Source organism: Epinephelus fuscoguttatus, linkage group LG16, assembly GCF_011397635.1.
Source record: "Epinephelus fuscoguttatus linkage group LG16, E.fuscoguttatus.final_Chr_v1".
NCBI classification, from domain to species: domain Eukaryota; kingdom Metazoa; phylum Chordata; class Actinopteri; order Perciformes; family Serranidae; genus Epinephelus; species Epinephelus fuscoguttatus.
This window is the reverse complement of record NC_064767.1, coordinates 36,304,379-36,324,524: the sequence shown is the minus strand read 5'-3', so window position 1 is coordinate 36,324,524 and position 20,146 is coordinate 36,304,379. Positions and strand designations below refer to the sequence as shown.

The 20,146-nt window shown below is 41.7% G+C and overlaps 1 protein-coding gene across 7 annotated transcripts in view; it reads right to left on the bottom strand.

Annotated features, from left to right (window-relative positions):
• Window positions 1-20,146, bottom strand: part of birc6 (baculoviral IAP repeat containing 6) — a 143,689-nt gene that overhangs the window by 101,182 nt on the left and 22,361 nt on the right. For 5 of the 7 annotated variants that reach the window (XM_049601143.1, XM_049601146.1, XM_049601149.1 and 2 more), the window contains exons 13-36: window positions 19,724-19,884; window positions 19,160-19,291; window positions 17,970-18,101; window positions 17,641-17,807; window positions 16,029-16,162; window positions 14,504-14,665; window positions 14,250-14,381; window positions 12,842-12,939; window positions 12,614-12,761; window positions 12,301-12,434; window positions 11,207-11,353; window positions 10,923-11,110; window positions 9,120-9,431; window positions 7,823-7,922; window positions 7,376-7,590; window positions 7,044-7,252; window positions 5,397-5,749; window positions 4,998-5,217; window positions 3,166-3,302; window positions 2,829-2,966; window positions 2,369-2,496; window positions 1,984-2,115; window positions 609-824; window positions 340-523 (exon numbers count right to left, since the gene is read on the bottom strand). In XM_049601143.1, coding sequence (XP_049457100.1) covers window positions 340-523; window positions 609-824; window positions 1,984-2,115; window positions 2,369-2,496; window positions 2,829-2,966; window positions 3,166-3,302; window positions 4,998-5,217; window positions 5,397-5,749; window positions 7,044-7,252; window positions 7,376-7,590; window positions 7,823-7,922; window positions 9,120-9,431; window positions 10,923-11,110; window positions 11,207-11,353; window positions 12,301-12,434; window positions 12,614-12,761; window positions 12,842-12,939; window positions 14,250-14,381; window positions 14,504-14,665; window positions 16,029-16,162; window positions 17,641-17,807; window positions 17,970-18,101; window positions 19,160-19,291; window positions 19,724-19,884 — 4,079 coding nt within the window. The remainder of the gene's footprint in view (window positions 1-339; window positions 524-608; window positions 825-1,983; window positions 2,116-2,368; window positions 2,497-2,828; window positions 2,967-3,165; window positions 3,303-4,997; window positions 5,218-5,396; window positions 5,750-7,043; window positions 7,253-7,375; window positions 7,591-7,822; window positions 7,923-9,119; window positions 9,432-10,922; window positions 11,111-11,206; window positions 11,354-12,300; window positions 12,435-12,613; window positions 12,762-12,841; window positions 12,940-14,249; window positions 14,382-14,503; window positions 14,666-16,028; window positions 16,163-17,640; window positions 17,808-17,969; window positions 18,102-19,159; window positions 19,292-19,723; window positions 19,885-20,146) is intronic. The other 2 variants (XM_049601144.1, XM_049601145.1) reach the window with 2 other exon arrangements.

Here is a 20,146-nt window from a genome sequence, read left to right as displayed (position 1 = left end):
AGTGTCTGATCTATTTTTTCTGCTAGCCACAAGCAATGCTGGCAGGAAAAAAAATAATTTGACAAATCATCTGCAAATCTTTCAAGAGCAGACCAGTGTAATTGTCTTTATCTGGCTTTTGTCTAACATTCAAAACAACAAAAAAGAGAAGGGTTAGTAGATAATGTTACAGCCACAGCTGTCTACATGCAGACTAAAACTCGAACAACAATCTCTGTCAGCCTAAATATTTTTCAACCTGATCAAACACAGACATTCAAAAACCCCAGACATAAACACACAAACTGTTTATCAAGTTAAAACACATGTGACACCAAACTGCAAGCAAACTACACACACCTGCTAGGATGTCCTGTAGCATGCACGTGAGGGAATACTGCGCCCATGCGCCTCCCCAGGAGATGTCCCCACGGTTAAAGTCAGTCCCCACGAGCAGGAGCAGCAGACGCTCCAGCTGTTGCTCGGACACCACCTCACACAGGTGGATTGTGGGTCTTGTGGCGTTGGCTATCCTAGCCAGGACCTGAGCGGATGACAAAAGTACTTATTTATTGGTATATACAGATGAGCAAACTGAAGAAGTCCACATACAAGAGTCAGATGAATACCTTGCAGACAAAAAGCAGCAGGTCAGCATGGCAGGTGAAGTCCATAGAGAGGAGGAAGAGGGCCAGCTTCTGCACCACAGAGATGCAGCGTTCATGGGACAGTGTAAAGGGCAGAGGTTCTACTTCCGGGGCTTCTTTGGCTGTTGTGGACTCAGTGTCCAATGTGGAGCGGGGCCATTCGGCCGTCCGCCGCAGACGGATCAGGTCCTTAAAGTGCTGGAAGAGAGAGTCATGGTAAACACACAGTCATGAGAAAATGATGAACTGAATTGGAAGAACAACAAACAATTAATTTTTGTTCATATTTCAATTCCAATGTTTGAGCATTCTAATGAATTGAAATGTAGAGTGTTCATAATGTCGGATTGAGGATGGAAACAAAGAAAAGAAAAGAAAAGAAAAGAAAAGAAAAGACTAACAAGTTGACATCTCTATCTGATATCAGGGGGAGCATGGCCTTTCTTTAAGAAGTCATTGACTACCTGCTACCTCTAGTCCACTCCTGGTAACTTCCGGTCCACACCAGCTCACCTCTCAATCCCCCACAAATCCTGCTAGCCCCACCTTGTGGTTAGGACTGCCTACATCCAGTGAGGATAAAACAACTTTCCCAAACATCATTGCCTGTTGAAGGTCTAGTCACCGAAACGTTGCAGCTGCATTAAAATCATTATTTTTGCTAGTTGGACAGTGTACAGGAGTCTTTTCTAAAAGTTTTATCTTTTACTTAGATGACATTTTATGATGATATTTGATTTATTCTCTTTGTGTTTTAAATGTGTTTAGTTTTATTGTACAGTACTTTGCAACTGTGTTTTGAAAGGTGCTGTATAAAAAAAGTTTATTATCATTATTATTATTTCTGAGCTGAGAATGTGATACTGCAGCATACTGTACATCCAGCTAGGGATCGACCGATATGTTTTTTTCAGAGCCAGGCCAATACAAGTAAACAATGACAACGCACTACATTCAAATGCAAGTAAGCATAAATTTATATATATTTATATTTACACAATAATCATGAATACAAAATAAAAATAAATAAATAAAAATAAATACAAAAATAATAAAATAAAATAAAATAAAATAAAATAAAATAAAATAAAATAAAAGGAGAGCACAATTAAAAGCCAGGCCAAAAAGGTAGGTCTTGAGTTTGCTTTTAAAAGCCTAGAGTGGTACATGCAGGCAGTGAGAAACATGCCAGGGGCAAAACAACGCAGCTAAGGAAAACAAAACTGTATATCAGCATATCGGTGTAAAAAAATGACAGATACCGATAACCCTAAAAATTCATAATATCGGTCCGATAATCGGCCAGGCCGATTATCTGTCGACCCCTACATCCAGCAGTGTATGATGAAGTGCTCACCTTTGATGTGGCTTGTTTGAGCTTGGCCTGTTCCACCAGCAGTTTGTAGGAGGAGCCTTTGTTGCTCTGGATCTTCTCCTTCTCAATCTGCTCCACCAAAGCTTTCTGTTTTGCTTTCAATAGATTTAACTGCTACAATAAAAAGGGCATGATAAATATAAGCACAGTAAAAGCATTCTCTCCAGACAACCCATTTCAGGCTGCAGCTTCATCAGAAAAAGGGCAATGAATCAAACAGATGAGGAAAACGTTTTCCCTGCTTGTCTAATAGAGGACTAGTACCAGACCTGTATGCACATTTTCATATATTACACAGTACCTGAGTATTTAAAGAACACATCTGAGAGACTGGGTTTGAGGTAGTGTTGGACTGAGACACATTTACCTGCTTGTGGTGGACGAGCTGCTTGCGGATCTTGCGTGAGTAGAGTCGATCCAGGCTGCTGCTGCCTTTGGCTGACCTGCTGGAGTTCTGAGACTGAAGGCTGTTATTGATGAAGCTCCACTGAATACCTGCAGGACAGACCGATAACATTCATCAGTTCAATGATGTGGGGAGTTAAAACACACGCAGCTGCTAGAAGCAGCTGCAGAAGTGTAAGTTCCATAAAAAGTGGAACATTTTTAGAGCTATGTAGAAAAGAAAAGGGCAGATGGATAAAAGACAAGAAAAAAAAAACACTACAATGAGTTGTAGTGTAAGCACTGAAATGAGATGAAGTGTATTTTTTGGAAGTCTTACTAAGGTTTTTAACAAGCTTACTCTCCTGTATGAAAAATGGATTAGAAATAAAAACTGTAAACTGTAACTGTAAATTGTAGGTGTCAGATGGAAAGGGATGTACCTGTAAAAGTTCTCTCCCGCTCTTTCCCTCCGAGGTGCTTTTTCCCACCTGAGGCCTCATCTTCTATACTCGCTACATAGTCCAACAGTCTGGAAACCAACATCACCACCCAGCTGATCATTGGGATATCCAAAACACCTGGAAAACACATACACACACAATGAATTATCTGCTGAATGAATAAATGTAAGCGTTCACATTCACAAACACATACTACTCGATGTGTCATTTCTGCTCCAGAAACATTGATTTTACAAACTTCAGTTGTCCTATGTGGCATACATGTGAAAAGCTTTGTTATGCATTTGTAAGCATGCCACAGTGACAGCAGCTGTACCTTCAGTCCTGCGCTGGGCAGCAGCTTGTGGCTGCTGCAGAGGAGACAGCAGGCTGTCCAGTAGGTTCAGGAGGCCCTCTAACACACCACTGTTACTCAAAGATCTTTGGCCAATGCAGGACAGGAGCATGAACACCCTGAGATGAAACAAGATGGAAAATACTGCGATTACTTGTGTTCATCACCACCTGGACATAAACTTGAATAAACACAGAACTTGAATAACAGCTCTGCCAGAGATGTTTGGAGGAGACCAAGATCTATGTAAGGAGATGCACTGGGTTATATAATCTATTCAAATCTAGCTCCCAAATATACAAGCAGACAAATCCAACAGTTACACTACCTATACTCACTTAGGCATATTGTATAACTCAAACAACTGTCTTCGTTTCATAAGGGCCCCAGCACAAAAGTGCCAGGGTCCAATGGAACCTCTTGTTTTTGTAGAGCTGTTTTTTTAAAGATGTGCTGCAGAGTCACATTATTGAGGATCTTAAAATGCTTGAAAACTCTCAAAAATTGGCAAGCACATCAAAACTGGCGAAAATTGCAAAGTTCTACAGTGATTGGGCTCAGGCGCGGCTGCCGGGTTCCATAGCACCCTCTAAGTTGGAATTAAGTTCCTTAGTTGTTCACAAGTTTGAGGTGATCATTGCTCTCATCTTCAAGAGCATATAAAATCTTTTGAGACTCAGTCAGTCAGTCAGTCAGTCAGTCAGTGAATCAGTCACCTACCTTGGATTTCATGCCATAATTTTTATTTTATGAAAATGTTTGAGGAATTTGGGATGCACAAAAACTGAAACAAACAAACAAAACTTTGCACCAGTGTTCAAACTAGCAATGATTTCGATATAATGTTGCAATTGGGCTTGGGCATGGCACGTCGGCTCTATAGTGCTCCCGATTACATTTATCCTTTGAAAGCCTTCTTGACACCCTTCGGATACTCAAAAACTCACAAAACTTGGCACACACATCAAGCGCTGTGAATACGATGAAAATATACACGACTGTGTGCTTGTATGTTAAAGCTATAGTGCGTAACTTCTACAGGTCTGTAAATGTCCGTTTCACCCAAGCCACTACTAGAGGAGATGACACAATGCTGATTAAGCCAATCGGCTCCTCTAACATCTCGCGGTATTTTTTAATATATATCATTTTTAGTATGTGTGTCGACCAGCGACATTCCCGCGCTGGCACACAGGAAATGCTTCCTCACAACAAGAAGGGAGGGGGAGGAAGAGCGGAGAGTGTCATAGCAAGAGGTAGAGCGCAGGTAGAAAGAGAAAGCAACTTGGCGGAGAAGCGGCCAAGACACGGTTCAGAAGTGAATCCTACCACAAAGGCAAGTGTTACTCTGTGTATGGTGTGTGGCGACTGGCGAGTGTTACTCTGTGTACACGGTGTGTGGTGAGTGTCACTCTGTGTACCTGGAAGTGCCGCAGGCTTATTAGTTGTAATAACGCATTATCCGCTGGGAGGCGACAGAAGTTACGCACTACTGCTCTAAGCTGACTCCATAGCACCCCTAACAGCAAGTAGGGACAGACTTTCCTGACTTCACCTCTCATAACCACAGCACCTTGTCAACAAACACAAACAGGGTGCACTTTTTAGTACAGGAAGTAATAACCTGATTTGCAAATGGACACATTTTTACAAATAATCCAAAAAACAAATTCAGCTTTAATTAGGCTTGACAGAATGAAAATGTGAAGGATTACAACTTTAAAAATGTTTCAAATACTTTGATTATCATTAAAGTGTTAAAAAGCACTGGGAAAAAGTATAAAGGACTTGTGGTAACTGTGTCAAAATCTTACCTGTCCTGAGGGAAGATGAGCAGTTGTTCAGAGTTGTAGAGCTCCTGTAGCACATTGGAAAGGAACTGGCCCCACCAACGCTCACCTCCACAGAGCTGCACCAACAGCAGACCAGCATGAAGACGGATTTTAGGCGTCCCACTGATGCAAAGGTGTTTGAAGAGCTCCTCACAGGCCTGAGCATGGAAGGTACTCTGGAGCACTGAGGGCACAGAGTGGCCTGAAAAAATAAAGACACATAAATAAATGAAGTGCAAATCAGTGTCTTCAAGCAGGATGCCATCCATCTACCAATGGTTTAATTCAGGGGAAAACATCCAAGCATTTGTAACCCCGTCATCTTCAAAATATAACACTTAGTGTCCCAGAAGACACAGCTATGTCTGGTTCCATGCTCACCATTGTTGGAATGCAGCAGGCTGAGCAGTGTGTCCAGCAGGTAGCGGATGATGGTTCTCAGCTGCTCTGTGGAGGAGTTGTGGACCAGCTCCTGGGCCGCTGGAGCCCTAGCTGTGGGGAGTGACTTGCGGCTAGCCCCTAGTGATACACGTAGCCGCTGCACGGCATGGTGAGCCAGGTTAAGCTGCAGCTGCAGCTGGATGCAGTCCTGATAGGCTGAGAAAACACGCTGATCCTCCTCCACCACCTTGTCTGGCTTTCTCAAGAAGTACTGGGCATTGTTAGCGCTGTTGAGAGGCGGCAGGTCAATGTTCTGCAGAAGGGTCTCCAGCCGATGGCAAGCTAGATTGTATCTGGTAAACAAGAACATGAGAGTGTGGAATCTGAATTAATATGCCGCTGAATATAGTCCCCAACAAATGCACTTTAGTTTTTTTGTTTTGTTTTGTTTTTTGTTTGTTGCACAGTGGCCATCTGTTTTTTTAATAAATAACTTGGCCTTTGGAAAAAAAATCACCTAATGTGTGTTTTTGTGACATATTCCAAAAAAGTTGGGACAGGAGGCACAAAACACTGGGGAAGTTGTGACATGCTCAAAAAACATCAGCGAAATCTTCACACGGAAGGGACAGCACTGAATGCCCATGACCTTTGACCTATCCGGCTGCACTGCATTAAAAACGAACATAATTGTATAAAAGATATTACTACATGGGCTCAAAGTACCTCAGAAAAAATGCCTACAAATGCAAGTCTGCCATACAAAGTGAAAGTCACTTATTAACAACATCCAGAAATGCTGCTGACTTCTCTGGGCCTGAGCTCATCTGAGATGGACTGACACAAAGTGGAAAAGTGTGCTGTGGTCTGACAACTTCACATTTCTGATTGTTTTTGGAAATAATGGACATTGTGTCCTCCGGGCTAAAGACAAAAGGACCACCCAGAAGGTTACCAGCTCAAAGTTCAAAGCCAGCGTCTGTGAAGTTATGGAGGTGTGTTAGTGCCCATGGCATCATGGGTAACTGTAACATCTGTGAAGGCTCCGTTACTGCTCAAAGGCAGACACAGGTTTTGGAACAACATATGCTGCCATCCAGACAATGTCTTTTTGAGGGATGTCCCTGCTTAATCCAGTGGCACAATGCCAAGCTACATTTTGCATGTGTTACAAAAGCGTGGCTTCGTAGTAACAGAGTGCAGGTCCTGGACTTGCCTGCCTGCAGTCCAGGCCTGACTCCCATTGAATGTGTGATGCATTTTGAAGTGCAAAATATGACAATGGAAACCTGAACCTGCAACTTAAGTCGTAAATCAAGCAAGGATGGGAAAAAAATTCACTTTCAAAGCTTCAACAATTAGTGTCCTCAGTCCCAAACACTTACTGAGTGTTGTTAAAAGAAAAGGTGATGTATCACAGTCATAAACATGCTACTGTCCCAACTTTTTTGGAACGAGTTGCACTTTTACTTTCGTCAACTGAATATAGACCAAAAAGGCTTTGCAAATCATTGCATTCCAATTTTATTTATGTTTTACACAGCATCCCAACTTTTTTGGAATTAAAGGCAAAATCGGACAAACCTAACATACTAGGAATGAAGTTGAAATATACAAGTGCTGGAGATGATTTGCTTCCACTCTCACCTGCACTGGATGTCCTCCTGCAGTGCCACCATCATGGTCAAGTGCTGATCCACATCGGGCTGACTGGCCGCCTCACCCTCTCCCCGCAGAGGATCATGCATCAACTTAAGTTCACTCTCCCATGGCAGGATGTAAGTGTGGCCGTAGTAGAAGCCCAGTGGGATCTTTGCCCGAGCATTAGTGCTGCCATAGCGCCCAATCACAGTGATCTAAGAGTCATAGGAAGCAAACAAAAATAAGACATCCTTATGGACTAACAAAAGGCATGAAAAGCATGAAAAACTCAAAATGTCAGGTGGGCCATCTGGGCAAAATATAGATGAAACACAGACCTTCATGAACCTGCAGACTGGTGGTGGCAGCAGATCGTGCAGAATGAGGGAGTGGGTGCTAATGTCGGTGGCCACCACCAGCCTGCGACCGTCCACCTCCTCACCCAGTGTCCAGATGTCTATGGACAGAGAGGCCAGGTCGCCACAGGTCGGGATCAGAGCATCGGTCAGCAAGACAGGACGGCCAAAGTCCAGAGTGACAAAGCGACGAGCTCCTAGAAGAAAGGACAGCGGAAACAGGAAGTTCACTTTGGAAAACAAATTCATTTCTTTTTTTTTAGATTTTTAATTTACGCTGTTTTACAGTATATACATCCTAATGTATAACTTGTGTCAAATGTATACAAACCTGTTTCAAACATGTCTTTCAGTTTGTACAAGTCTAAATAAATAGACATTTCTGAGCACCAGTTAGGTGGTGATATGGAATACTGCTTCATGACATACCAGAGTGCATCCTTTCTATGATGATGGACTGGTGTGGCGGAGGCTGCAGGAAGTGAGACGCCTGGGAAATGGCCAATGCCAGACCACTGCCCATGGGGCTCTGCAGCAAAAAGAAACCAACATTCCACAGTTAAACAGGAACTTCAAATATTTTCTCATTTTACTGTATGTCACTCAGGCTGGGTATCATTTAAAAATGTTCACATCTAGTGCTGATGCTGAAGAGGTTTTTTTGGATGCCTTAATTCAGAAATAACATATATCACAATATAAATTAAGGTGATATTTGATGAGCTTAAATATTCTCTGAGGAAAAATGGTAGTATTAGATTCAGAACCTGAAAAACGACTTCAGAATTGTTTGAGCCGCAAACAGAGAAAAGAAAAATCTTCAATCTTGTCAGTATGAATTCTAATAAATCCCACAGAGTGAAATGTTTGCAAACAAGGATCATCTCAGGTCTTGGTTTAATTACATTACTTTAGTTGTGTCCCAATCGGGGCTGATCAAACTGTTTTTTGACTGATCAGGATTGGCTATATTGAGCTATATACAGGAGCCGTTCCTTTATTTTACGTCAACTGGTGTCCTTCTTTACCCGCCAAGCTTTCATGCACAGCAATGCAAACTGCCGTCATCAACCCCCCAACTCTCCACTGCTCCTCTCTCCCCTCCACTCTGTTAAGCTCCCATGCACAAGCAGGGGCTGCACACCGCACACAGCCAAACACTACATGCCATAAATGAAAGCAAAATGCAGAATGAGACTGTTTATTCATGTTATTTACCAAAGTTATGTGCACTCGTTTAATTTCAGCTCAGTGTGCTTGTGCGTGGTGTTTCACTGTCTTTCTCAGAAAGACAGACACTGTACAGCCAACGACAGCCACACTCACTGCGCCACTGCAAACTCCACGAGCAAAAAGCCAATAAGAGTCATTTCTTAATTAATCAGTGCAAAAGAAGTCCAGACGATGAAAGTAAACATACAGCGGAACACAACTGTTTAAGGTGGCTCAGACTCAGGCTGCACCGAAGCAACTAACACTGGAGAATAATCTGTTAAAGGAACAAACACATTCCCCAACACACTGACAAGGCCAAAAAGATTAAAGGGAGGGTTTGCTATTTCATACTTAATCAAAAAAAAATAATAATAATGAGGAACCGCTTGGATACAGGGATCTTTTAATGCATTGCAGAGCTATGCAACTATCAAGCACATAGGCCTATTTCAGCTAATACCTTTAAGGTATCAGGTACCGATACCCAGCCCTATAGCTATATATAACTAACCGGCTTGGCTTTCTGTGTGTTCTTGTGTGCTGCCAGGTTAACAGGCCCGGGGTCCATCATGGAGCCAGGGAACAGATGAGCCAGCTCAGCACTGAAGGCTGCCGATACTGCCTCGTTGGGCGGCGTGAGAGGAGGGGTCATGAAGAGGGGTGTAGTTTTAGGTGTCGGGGGGATGACATCAGAGGGGTGAATGAAGAAGCCCGGAGCAGACGAGGGGTTGGAAGGCACAGAGTTGTGGATGGGCCCCACACCGGAGGCAGTGGCTGCTGCTGCAGAGGTGGTCTGATGAAGCTTGGCCTCAAGCTTGGCCTTCTGTCAACACAGAAACACAGGTATTATGAACCACAAATAAAAACACTTGACTGAGCTGATAACAGCATCGTGACAAAAACTCTACCCCTGGATACCCCTGTGGTCCTATATATGAGCCAAAAGTTTGCAATTAAGTATTTCGGTTCGACTTGACCTGCATGGTCAGTTTCAGTTTTGGAATTTTTTGTATTTTCCAGAATGCCTCATAAATACAAACGTTAAGAGCAAGAGTGACCGCGGCTTGGCAGCAAGAGCCTTATAGTGACAAAGACAGATTTTTCAATGAAATTCGATTTACTTCAAAGTAGGGATGGGTATCATTAACATTTTATCGATACTACAACTTCAATCGATTCAGTACTTTATTGGTACTCTTATCAGTTCTTTTTCATTTCTAAATAATTGCTTTTGAGAAAATATATCTATCTAATAAGAATATATTCAGAACAGGATAACTGAATATTTTGAATATAACTAAATGTTTCCGGAGCGGCAACAGTAATTTTTACAACAGCAACGTCACTTTATCAATAATATTCCTGACCTGACAATACTGAGTGAAGTTCAGCATTTATCAGTCACTGTAAGTCAGTCCTGCTGTCCTCTGTCCTGCTCACTCTATAGTGATGTGATTCACCGTGTGCAGGTAACATCTGTGCTGGTAGAGAGAGGAGGGGCTGTTTGTCTCAGCCAGCAGCAGAGTTTAAAAGTATCTACCCAATTTTAAGATAAGTGTCAAACTAAGTTAGTCTATATACACACAGCTGTCATCTCAGCTTATTAGTAACAATTCACTATCAGCTGAACTAACGTGCTGTCCTTGTGTAAGACATCACGTTTGTGACGGTGGATGAGAGACTGTGGACGGAGCATACTGAATATCGCTCTCTACATGTTTACATGTCCATGCTTGCTGAACACATGTATTGATAAAATATCGACTTCTTACTTGCTAAGGCTTAATGTCACTTAGAGTTACGAGTGCAGCTGCTGTCAACTCAAGTAATTTTCTAGTTATTTTCACTTTGTTTCCACAGCGGCTGCTCAGTTGTTCACCAATTATCGTACCGTGTAAGCGTGGATGTGTGTATGTGTGAATCTGTGTGTATGTGGAGGAGTTCAGCCCCGGCACAGAGCGCAGATAAGAGGCTGCATGATGATAATTAAATAAACCAAAATACCGATAAAAGAACCAATACCGTCAGAGCTTATCAATACTATGGTCTTTCATGATTTAGCCCAGCAGCTAATTTAGTACCTGGTTTCAGCACCCATCCTTACTTCAAAGTATATTTTTAACAATTCAAAGAACATTTTCACTCTTCCACATTCAAATTTTGTAAAGCTCAATTAGTGATGGTAAACATGGCACAGAGACAGAGAACAAGACAATAATGAAGAAAACACCACTTGGGGGCAGTTTTCCTGTCCCATTATCTTCTCCAAATCCTGAAGTGAAATCTTGTGTGTAAGAGTGTGATAGTTTTTCACCTGCTGCTGCAGCTTTAGCAGCTGCTGTTGTTTCTCCTGTAGGACCTGCAGCTGCTGCTCAGCAGACACCATGGCATGGGACAGTGATTGGAGCGCCACTTGGGCTGCAGAGCTCAGAGCAGTTGAAGCTTCACCGACCGTTCCTGTCGACAGGCCTCCCACTGCAGGCGTCACACCAAATGTACTCACTGGGTTAAAGAATTAGGAAAAGAAAAAGGAATGTTCAGGACATGACCAGTTCATGAGGCAAAGACAAGTGAAACAGGAAAAAAAGTAATGTTTACCAGTGAACATGCTGGCGTCATCTCGCTCCACCCGTGTTCCATCACTAGTGGAGATACAATTAAAGTGCAAAGGCTCTACCTCCAGGAGTCCTGTTAATGCTGTGAAGCTGCCTTCTGCTGCTGCACAGCTGCTCACTTTTCCATTCCCTACAGCACACACAACACCAAAACACATCAAGAAAACATTCTACCCCTCAAGTCTCCTTCAAAAATAAGTGTTTAACCCTCTGTAGCTTTTCACCATTCCACAATGACACAGTGAAGAAATAAAAACATATTGCTTTATGCAGTGCTAAACAATGTCCAGAAAACTAAGACATCACATACATAGATCATTACATTGCTGCATCTTGCTTGAAAATTTGCTTCTATTATATTGTATACTTTATACACATTAACTACATCAATATCAGGTTAACAGTGCAGAAACTTAGAGCCATCATTACACATCATGCTCCGATAATAAATGGCCAAAATAAATTGGACAGGTTCAAACCATTTTTAAGTAATATTATTTCATATTAAGTGTCACATTATTTGCACTCAGTGACAGTCTGATGTATCTTAATCTTGAGTCCATAGTGAGGACAGTTAAAGCAGGGTGTCTACAATTATCAGCACTTCCTTTTAATGCTTTTTAAGACCTTTTAAAAAAAAATGTAACCAAATTTTAGACAGATTTTGGACAACCCCCCCCCCCCGCTGTATCCTGCTCCCCTACAAAGGTAGGTTTTATATAGCAATATGGTTGTTAGTGTGAGTTAAATTCATCTATATTTTGCCAACAGGTAAGTGCAAGTAGAAAGTAAAAAGACAGTGGTGCATTTAAAGATTTGGTACATCAGCAATGTGGATCTTACCACAAAGGAGCTTGACTCATTGACCAAAACTAATCTAAAAATGGATCAAATCAAATAAGATGTTTGTTGCAAGTATATTCAAATGTAAGACTGTTTAAGGACTTTTAATGCCTGATATTTCTATAATAAAACTGAAGATATTTTGAGATTATTTAAGGACCTGCAGGCACCCTGTAACAAAGTAAGCTGAATAACATGGTGTTAACATGATGTGAATCAGTGTGTGACCAATACCTGACAGAATGTCAGAAAGGTCAATCTCATCGGACTGGACTCCGATGCTGCTGTTGAAGGCATTCTTACAGGAGGAACCACTGACCTCCAGGTCAAAAAGCACCGGGTCAAACGGAGAGCTGTACAGGCCGTACCTAGAAGGAAGTGGACAGGAGACGCTTGTGTTACAGTAGACACATTGAGAAAGCAAAGACACTGCTAATGAGACAGTACAAAGCTGTATAAATGAGCATTACTTTAACTACTAATTGTAAGAAATAGAATCAAATGGTATTCGTGCATTTGACTCTTGCAATTAACAGTGGGGCTGTACCTGGTCTGCAGGAGTGCCTCCAGTGGGGTGAGGCGGTCCTGCAGCTGTCGAGAGATGGTGGTGAGCAGGGAGGCGCAGGCGGTGCTGCAGCCCGCCAGGTCCTCTTCCTTCACATAGTTCAGCAACACAAAGTACCAGAATACAGAGCCTGAAAGCAGACAGGAGAGGGACAGCTGAGAAGACGAGTACTGGGGTTATGTTGCTCTGCACTGTTGTTTAGTTACTTACCACCTGTTGCTGCTGCAGGCAAGTAAGGCATATTGTCTAGCATTGCCTTCAGAAGACTGACGCCAAAACCCTGTTGACTTGGGTCCCCTTTCCCATTACTACAGAGAGAAATACAACAGTATGTTTATTATCATTATTACTGTTTAAACACAAAACGCACAAGTGATCAGGAAAGAACAACTTCTTGGTATAGACCTTTTCTACCACAGGAACGTAATGACACATCACATTAGGTGGAGCCATCATATTGGGTTGTGCCTTTCTTTCCACTGTAACACTTCCAGTAGTGAACCACAATTTCCTCCAGGAAGGTGAAGCGTTAAAAAAACACTACATTGCACTATTGTATTTAGCTGTCTCCTCCCCATCAGCACATCATTCCCCTGGTTATTTGAAACTTTACAATTGCCAGTGATGACAGATTTGATACGCATGATCTCCCATAAATATATCATATTATTCAACAATCCCTTTCAGCTGCTTATTTAATTCAATTTAACTGGTTAACAATTAAGTTTTCATGCACTTTGTGGTCCCCTGAGTGTCCACAATTAATAGACACATATATCATAAGTTATGATCCACTTAAGTTAAGCACAATTTGAGATAAGTAAGTCACCATTTTTGTTATCCTCACAACCATCTTGACTGTACGGGAGCGAGGAGGGACAATTTTACTGGCTGCAGTTCTTCACGGTCCAGCTTCAACCCACTTTTTTGGTCTCTTTTTCCATAGTGTCATAACAAACAGAGCATTTCAGAAGCAGAACGTTTTGCCTGATTTTATAGACTTCCAGACTTCGTTGATTTGGTCATTTTATCTTGACGTTTGTTCTTAAACCGTAAGTTAGTAAGTATGCTATGTAGTAACATTGTTTCCTTTTTGTTTGTTTTAATTGTGTTGATTGTTATTTCCTACTTTGCTGTGATGTAGCCTATGGGCAAAATTAATACCGTTAAAAGTCCAGTTATGAATGACATGGATCAAAGATCCATGGCTGGGTTTTACTTATGCTGTTAAAAATACATTTATCCCCATGATTTTATCATATCTTCTAAGACATACTGCAGCACATCTGCTGAAATGACATCAATTGCCTAGAGTGACCGCGATCAGCTCTGGCAATGGACACTGAATTAATTAATTGGCTACCATTTCCCTTTTCTTAAGTTGTTACCTAGCGGTACATTTAAAGCAAGTTTAATTCTGTTCCTCACTATAAACACTGACCATTTCTGATAACCTGAAGTGAATGTCAACACTCTTCTTTGTCTGCATACCAGTTACAGTGTTTACACCACTTATTTTGGTGGCCCAGTGTGAAGGTATTTATGCTAGAGAGTCATAAAGTTCCTGTAGTGGAAAGGTTCTAAAAGCATCATCACTGAAATCAACCAAGCTTCTTACCTAATACAAAGTGCAAGAAAGCGAGCACATTTGTGTGCTATGCTCCGGCCAGCCTCGAAGAAACACATCCGAACAATATCCGTTAGCCGCGTCCGGGTTTTCACCAGCAGGCCCTCCTTTCCTTCTCTTAAACTAAAAAGAAGCCACAGAATGTATTACTTTGTCTTTGTAAAATGTCAAAGTGGAAGTAATGTGTGAGCTACATGTCCTAGATGATGATGTCCTTATTTGCTGTGCTGGAGCTTTAGTCCTACCTGCAGGGTCCATTGGAGAAAACCCCGGCCAGCCAGCACAAGATGTCTAAGGTGAGGCTTTGGGCGTGCTCACTGGCCGGGCTGCCCTCTGTCCGCCTACACAGTGCGTCCAGCAGCTTCTCATGGAAGTCTGGGAACTGCAGCATTGCACAGCGTTGGACCCTGAAAAACACAGAGGAACATTCAGGGTAGTGCTGCAGATGGCTGCCTGGGTGTACTGGTGCACACTGTTTCATCTTTTTATTCTTAATTCAGTTTTCAGCAGTAGTACCCAGAGCTCTTTCAGAGAAACAGAGGGGAGCTGATGAACATCAGGGAAATAGCGCCAGTGAAATTATAGCCTGCTTCTCATGGTCTGTTGAATTATGGGACATCCTGGTCAAAGAAGCCCTCACATTTGTCCATGCAGTGAAACACTGGAGCAGAGGGAAGCGAGCCACTGCAGACTTCGCACACCATTACCAAGAATCATGTGATCACTGTACAACAAACTGGATGAAGTTCGGCAAGTGGTGGGAAAAACTAGGACTTTTGTCTTTTGACTTTCCGTCATTTTAAGTTTTATGCCTTGTGGATTACCGGAGTATTGCAATTTTTTTCTATATCTATGTTTCTTGACTTCTGAAGAATTTGCTTTTATTTTCATTTTCTTTTGCTGTGTTTATTGCTATGCACCAAACAGTGAGGCAAACTCTTTGAATGCAAAAACCTACTTGACAATAAACCTGATTCTGAAAAGGCAGTCCCATCCCAACTGCTGCAATTTGTACAGTAGAGACATAAAGATCCAAGGAGATACTGTCATGTGATTAAATTTGTGTTAAGTGGGGTTTATACCTCCCCAGAAATGTAACTACACACAATGTAACTTAACTTCGTAGTGACACATTTCACAGATAATAAACAATAGCCGTTGATGACAATGAAGCCCCCACACAATAGCATTTGAAGTCTTGTGTTATTTATCCTGGCTTCATATGTGTAGAAAAAGAGTCTGCTAGTAACAAGGCTTATTTATGCAATGTAAAATGTCATAGGCTTATGCTTATAATATTAGCACATTGTAAAAATAAGTGTGTCTTGAATAAGACAATTGCTTTGTCAAATGAACCTTGTGAATTATAATGGAGCTGAAATGCGTGATGTTACTTGTGATAAATGTTGCTGCTGTTCCCAGCTTCATATGAGAAGAGGAAAAGTGCCTTTAAACAGAGGCAGCGCTCTATTACATACATTCTGACAGATGGAGAATTCTTCCACTATTTTACAATAAATCACTACATATATTACCAATTCGACAAATACAGACGAAATAAACACAGAGTGCAGACAGTCTCTATCTAGCTTTGAGCATAAATAAGCCCTTAGACTGTGTAGAGCTTATGCACAACTATAAATACTATTAACACTAAACTGACCTTTTCTGTTGGATGTGTTTTACTGCTACAGTGTTTACTGGTTAATATGACAGCATTTTCATAGTGTACACACAAGCTGATGTCCCATCCCTCAACAGTGATCTGACCTTTCTTTGGGCATTGACGTCTTCTTAAACCTTCTGATTGTGACTGAAACTTCCTGCAGCAGGTCACAGCCTCGCAGGTTTTCTACTTTCTTCAAAGGTGCTGTGGTTTCTGTTTTCACTGCAGAGACCTTCTCCTACACACACACACACACACACACACACATTAAAAACAGACAAATAACTGAAGTGACTGTGTGTCTATGTGTTGTTAGGTAGTGCTACGGTGTCTACTGTAAATGTATCTGATTAAATATGTAGGATTGTGTATCCTTTGCTTTGCAGTGGAAAACTCACTGAGAGAAGAAAAAACACTTAAAAATTAAGGTTCACAATTTTTTCAAGTCTGTCCTTAAAAAATAGTTATACACATTAAAACTGTTTGTGCTTGCTATAATCATTGCTCCTGTTGTTATCTACCCTGAGGAGATCTCTTCATAACATGAGTACAATGTAGGTTATATTGGACAAAGTACTTGGAAATATGTCTATGTTAAAAATAAGCATTAAGTCTATCTGAAATGAGGCTTCAGAGTTAGTCAAATTAAGGGAGCGTCTTCCAAAGTTAGTCTTTTTGGACCGAATTCCCACTTTGTGTTACAGTAATAATGCTCTACTCGAGTGCAGCAAGGACACACTGTCAGGGGATATACACCAATAAGCCACAACATTAAAGGCACTGACAGGTTAAGTGAATTACATTGATCATCTTGTTCCAATGTGATGTTCTGCTGGAAAAGCTTTGGTCCTGGCATTCATGTGGATGCCCTTTAACATGCACCACCCTCTGAAACACCACTGCAGACCAAGTACACCTCCTCATGGCAACAGCACTCCCTAATGACAGTGCCCCCCCAGCAAGACAATGCTCCATGCCACACTGCAAAAACTGTCAGGGATGGCCCAAGGACCTTAAAAGAGCTCAAAGCATTGACCTGGCCTTCAAATTCCCCAGATCCCAATCTGATCAAGCATCCAAGGGACATGCCAGCACATCACCTCACAACTCGCAAGACTCAACTGATCTGTCGATAATGTCCCTTGTTCTTTGGATGCTTAACTGGATTCCGATCTGGGGACTTTGGAAACCATGTCGACACTTGGATTTCTTTATCACGTTCCTGCGGGGAGGTCACTCCCATCAAGTAGTGCCGTTGCCATGAGGGGGTGTATTTGGTCTACAGCGGTGTTTTGGTGAGTGGTGTGTGTCAAGTGGGATCCATATGAATGCCAGGAGTCAAGGTTTCCCAGCAGAACATTGCAATGTAATGAAATGATCAATGTAATTTACTACAACTGTCAGTAGTTTTAATGTTGTGGCTCATCGATATAAAGAGAGACTAAGCCCGCACTAACCTGCAGATGACTGAAGCCTTATACTAAGATAAACTTCAGAGTAAATGTTTGGACTGAACTAGGACTGTGAATTTTGTATCCAGCACTTACATGAAAGCACATTAGAAGGAAGTCTCTTAATGGTCAGAATGAGCAGGAGGAATGATTACAGCAAGGTAAAACAATTTCAATGTTCATTTGAGCATGCAAGTATTGTTTTAAGACAGATGTGAAAAAATATGAACCTATCTTTAAAAGACTTGAAGCTGTGAATTTGTACCTTGGAGGCCTGAGCCCGCTGCAGCAGGGTGGACAGTGAGTGGGCTTTGGCACCCTGAGGCTTGGCACTGGGCATTCTCACCACAGGTCGAGGGCTCTCCTCCATGCCCCTGTCACTCACTGCTTTGATGTGAACCAGGAAGGAGCGGTACTTCCCTCCTGCCATGCCTGCAGTGGAGGGAACAACTGAGAAACACTGACAACATTCACAACTTCATGGCTGATTCTTAACAGCATCTCCCTGAGCACAGAACATTAAGTGTCAGGTTGTGATCAGGTCAGAGATCAGTGGGTGACTTCACAGAAAACAGGAGATGTGACTGTTGTTACCTTTGACCAGCTTGGGGCTGGTGAGGCTGAGCATGCCCGCGTGGCCAGAGAGGTCCAGCCCACTGGCCAGCCACACTGGACCACACAGGATGTCCTCCTTGTGGTCCTCTAGGAATGGACACAGCATGGAGCCTATAGAAAAAATACACAAAACATAATACTCAGAGAAGATAATACACATATTTAAAAGTTTCAGAATGATGAACAACCTTTTGCCCTTAAAAATTAGTGGGAGTAGAGTTGTCACAATCGTAACAGCTCAGGTTGCATTGAGTTACATTAAACCGTTAAAGTATTGTGCAAAGGTATATTCTAACGTTCTCATGATGTGTTCACTGTAATCTTGTAAAATGTAGTTTTTGATGAGAAACTTAAAAAAATACAGTGGGGAAATTTGTTGATGTTTTGTTGGAAATTTGCTGATGTTTTTCAAATGGGTAAAGACAAAGTAGTGTTTCTATCTAATTGTTTTTAAGAGGATTATCTAATTAGAAAATCTGGATGGAAGTGACAAAATTTAACAAAATTTCAAAGCAGGTTTTACACTCCCTTGAGGTGTTTGTTTTTCCTTTTGCTGATACCAAGTTTCTGCCACAAATAGATGTGGTAAAAAAAAAATAAGGATGTAGCAAATATTACAGTATATCATAGATCAGCTGTTTGGTCCAATTACACTGCACAACAATTCTAATCTGGGTTTAAACATACTGAAATTAGGCAGCAAAGGACCTTCTTTAAATAGTCTTCTGCATATCTTTCCCCAGAGCTGTCCAACACACTGCTGCACCCGTAGGAGAGACTCCGCTATAAATAAAGAGACCCCTTATCGGCTATTCACTGTCAACATCTGGCTTCAGAAAACAAGATATATTATCTCATATGAGCTGAATCAAAAGACCTGACGAACAGCACTAAGATCTAGAGAGCCAATCTCTTTTTTCCCCCATGTGTTTTTACAAACATTGCAATCTTTTGCGCAGGTAGACATTCATTTCACCCAGCTGATGGAAACATACCTAATTTACATTTTATTTGTTGTGACATTTCTAACATTGACTCAAGAATTTGGAAACTACTGATAGTGCAAAATGATCTCTGTCAGCACAAATAGCGAGTGTAAGGCATTAAGGACATAAATGCTATTTATTACCCTATTTCAATGACAAGGTAGTAGTCCTTGTATTCTTTACCTGATGTCTCTTCTATGTCCATGAACTGGATGTCCTCTGCAAAGTCATGCAGCAGAGGCTGGCCATTCCTTTCCCCATTAGCATGAAGGACGTTGGAGAGGGGAAAGGAGATCTGTCTGTCCACCGCTGTTTCTGTTAAAGACATGAGAGGCAAGATTTAGACACAGGAAGAGGTTCCATTTTCAAAATGCCCAAATTCATTTTAGCTGACAGCAGAAAGACAAAAAGAACATCATGAAAGACCAAAGTTGGAAAAAATAAACTACCCTGATGAACAACCTTCCAACCTGGATGTGTATCTGCAGTACTGTCTGCACATTTCTTTTACTAGGAGGAAAAAGGCATGACCGGTCTCTGATTAGCAGTAAGGTTTAGGCTAGAGGAGGTATGAGTTGTTAAGGTAAAAATGTCAGGGTGATCCAGTCAGAGGCAGAGTAAGGCAGACTAAAGCAGCTCACAGGCGGGTCATGGCTTCACCCTCCTAGAAAAACAATATCACATACAGTGCAGTATACAGTCATTAAAAGCTTTCAGAAAGAATACATCTATAATCAGCATCCTCACCGCTGACTTTGCCCAGCCCAGGTGCTTTGTTCTTCAGTAAAGTGACCTGGATCTGAGGAATGTTGACAATGTTGGCATTCAGGACAAACTTGAAGTCCACGTGTCCCACCATGCAGGCCTTGGGCAGCACCAGCTCAAACACATGCTCATCCCAGCTGGAGCTGCAAAGACAATAGAGGTCACCAAGTGTACAGATGTTCAATTTAAGCATTGCCGATGACTCATGAGAGAAGGAGCCATCCAAATATTCATATAAGTTGTTAAGGCTAGTTATTCCAATGCTGACTTGCAAAGGGGATTTTATGTAAAATGGGACTCCCCCTCTACTAAACATCTAAGAGTCTGGATCCTAAAAAACACTTCAAAAGTTTACTGAAGACATATTATGCAGGATTACCTGTTACTGTTTGTAAACATGCTTTC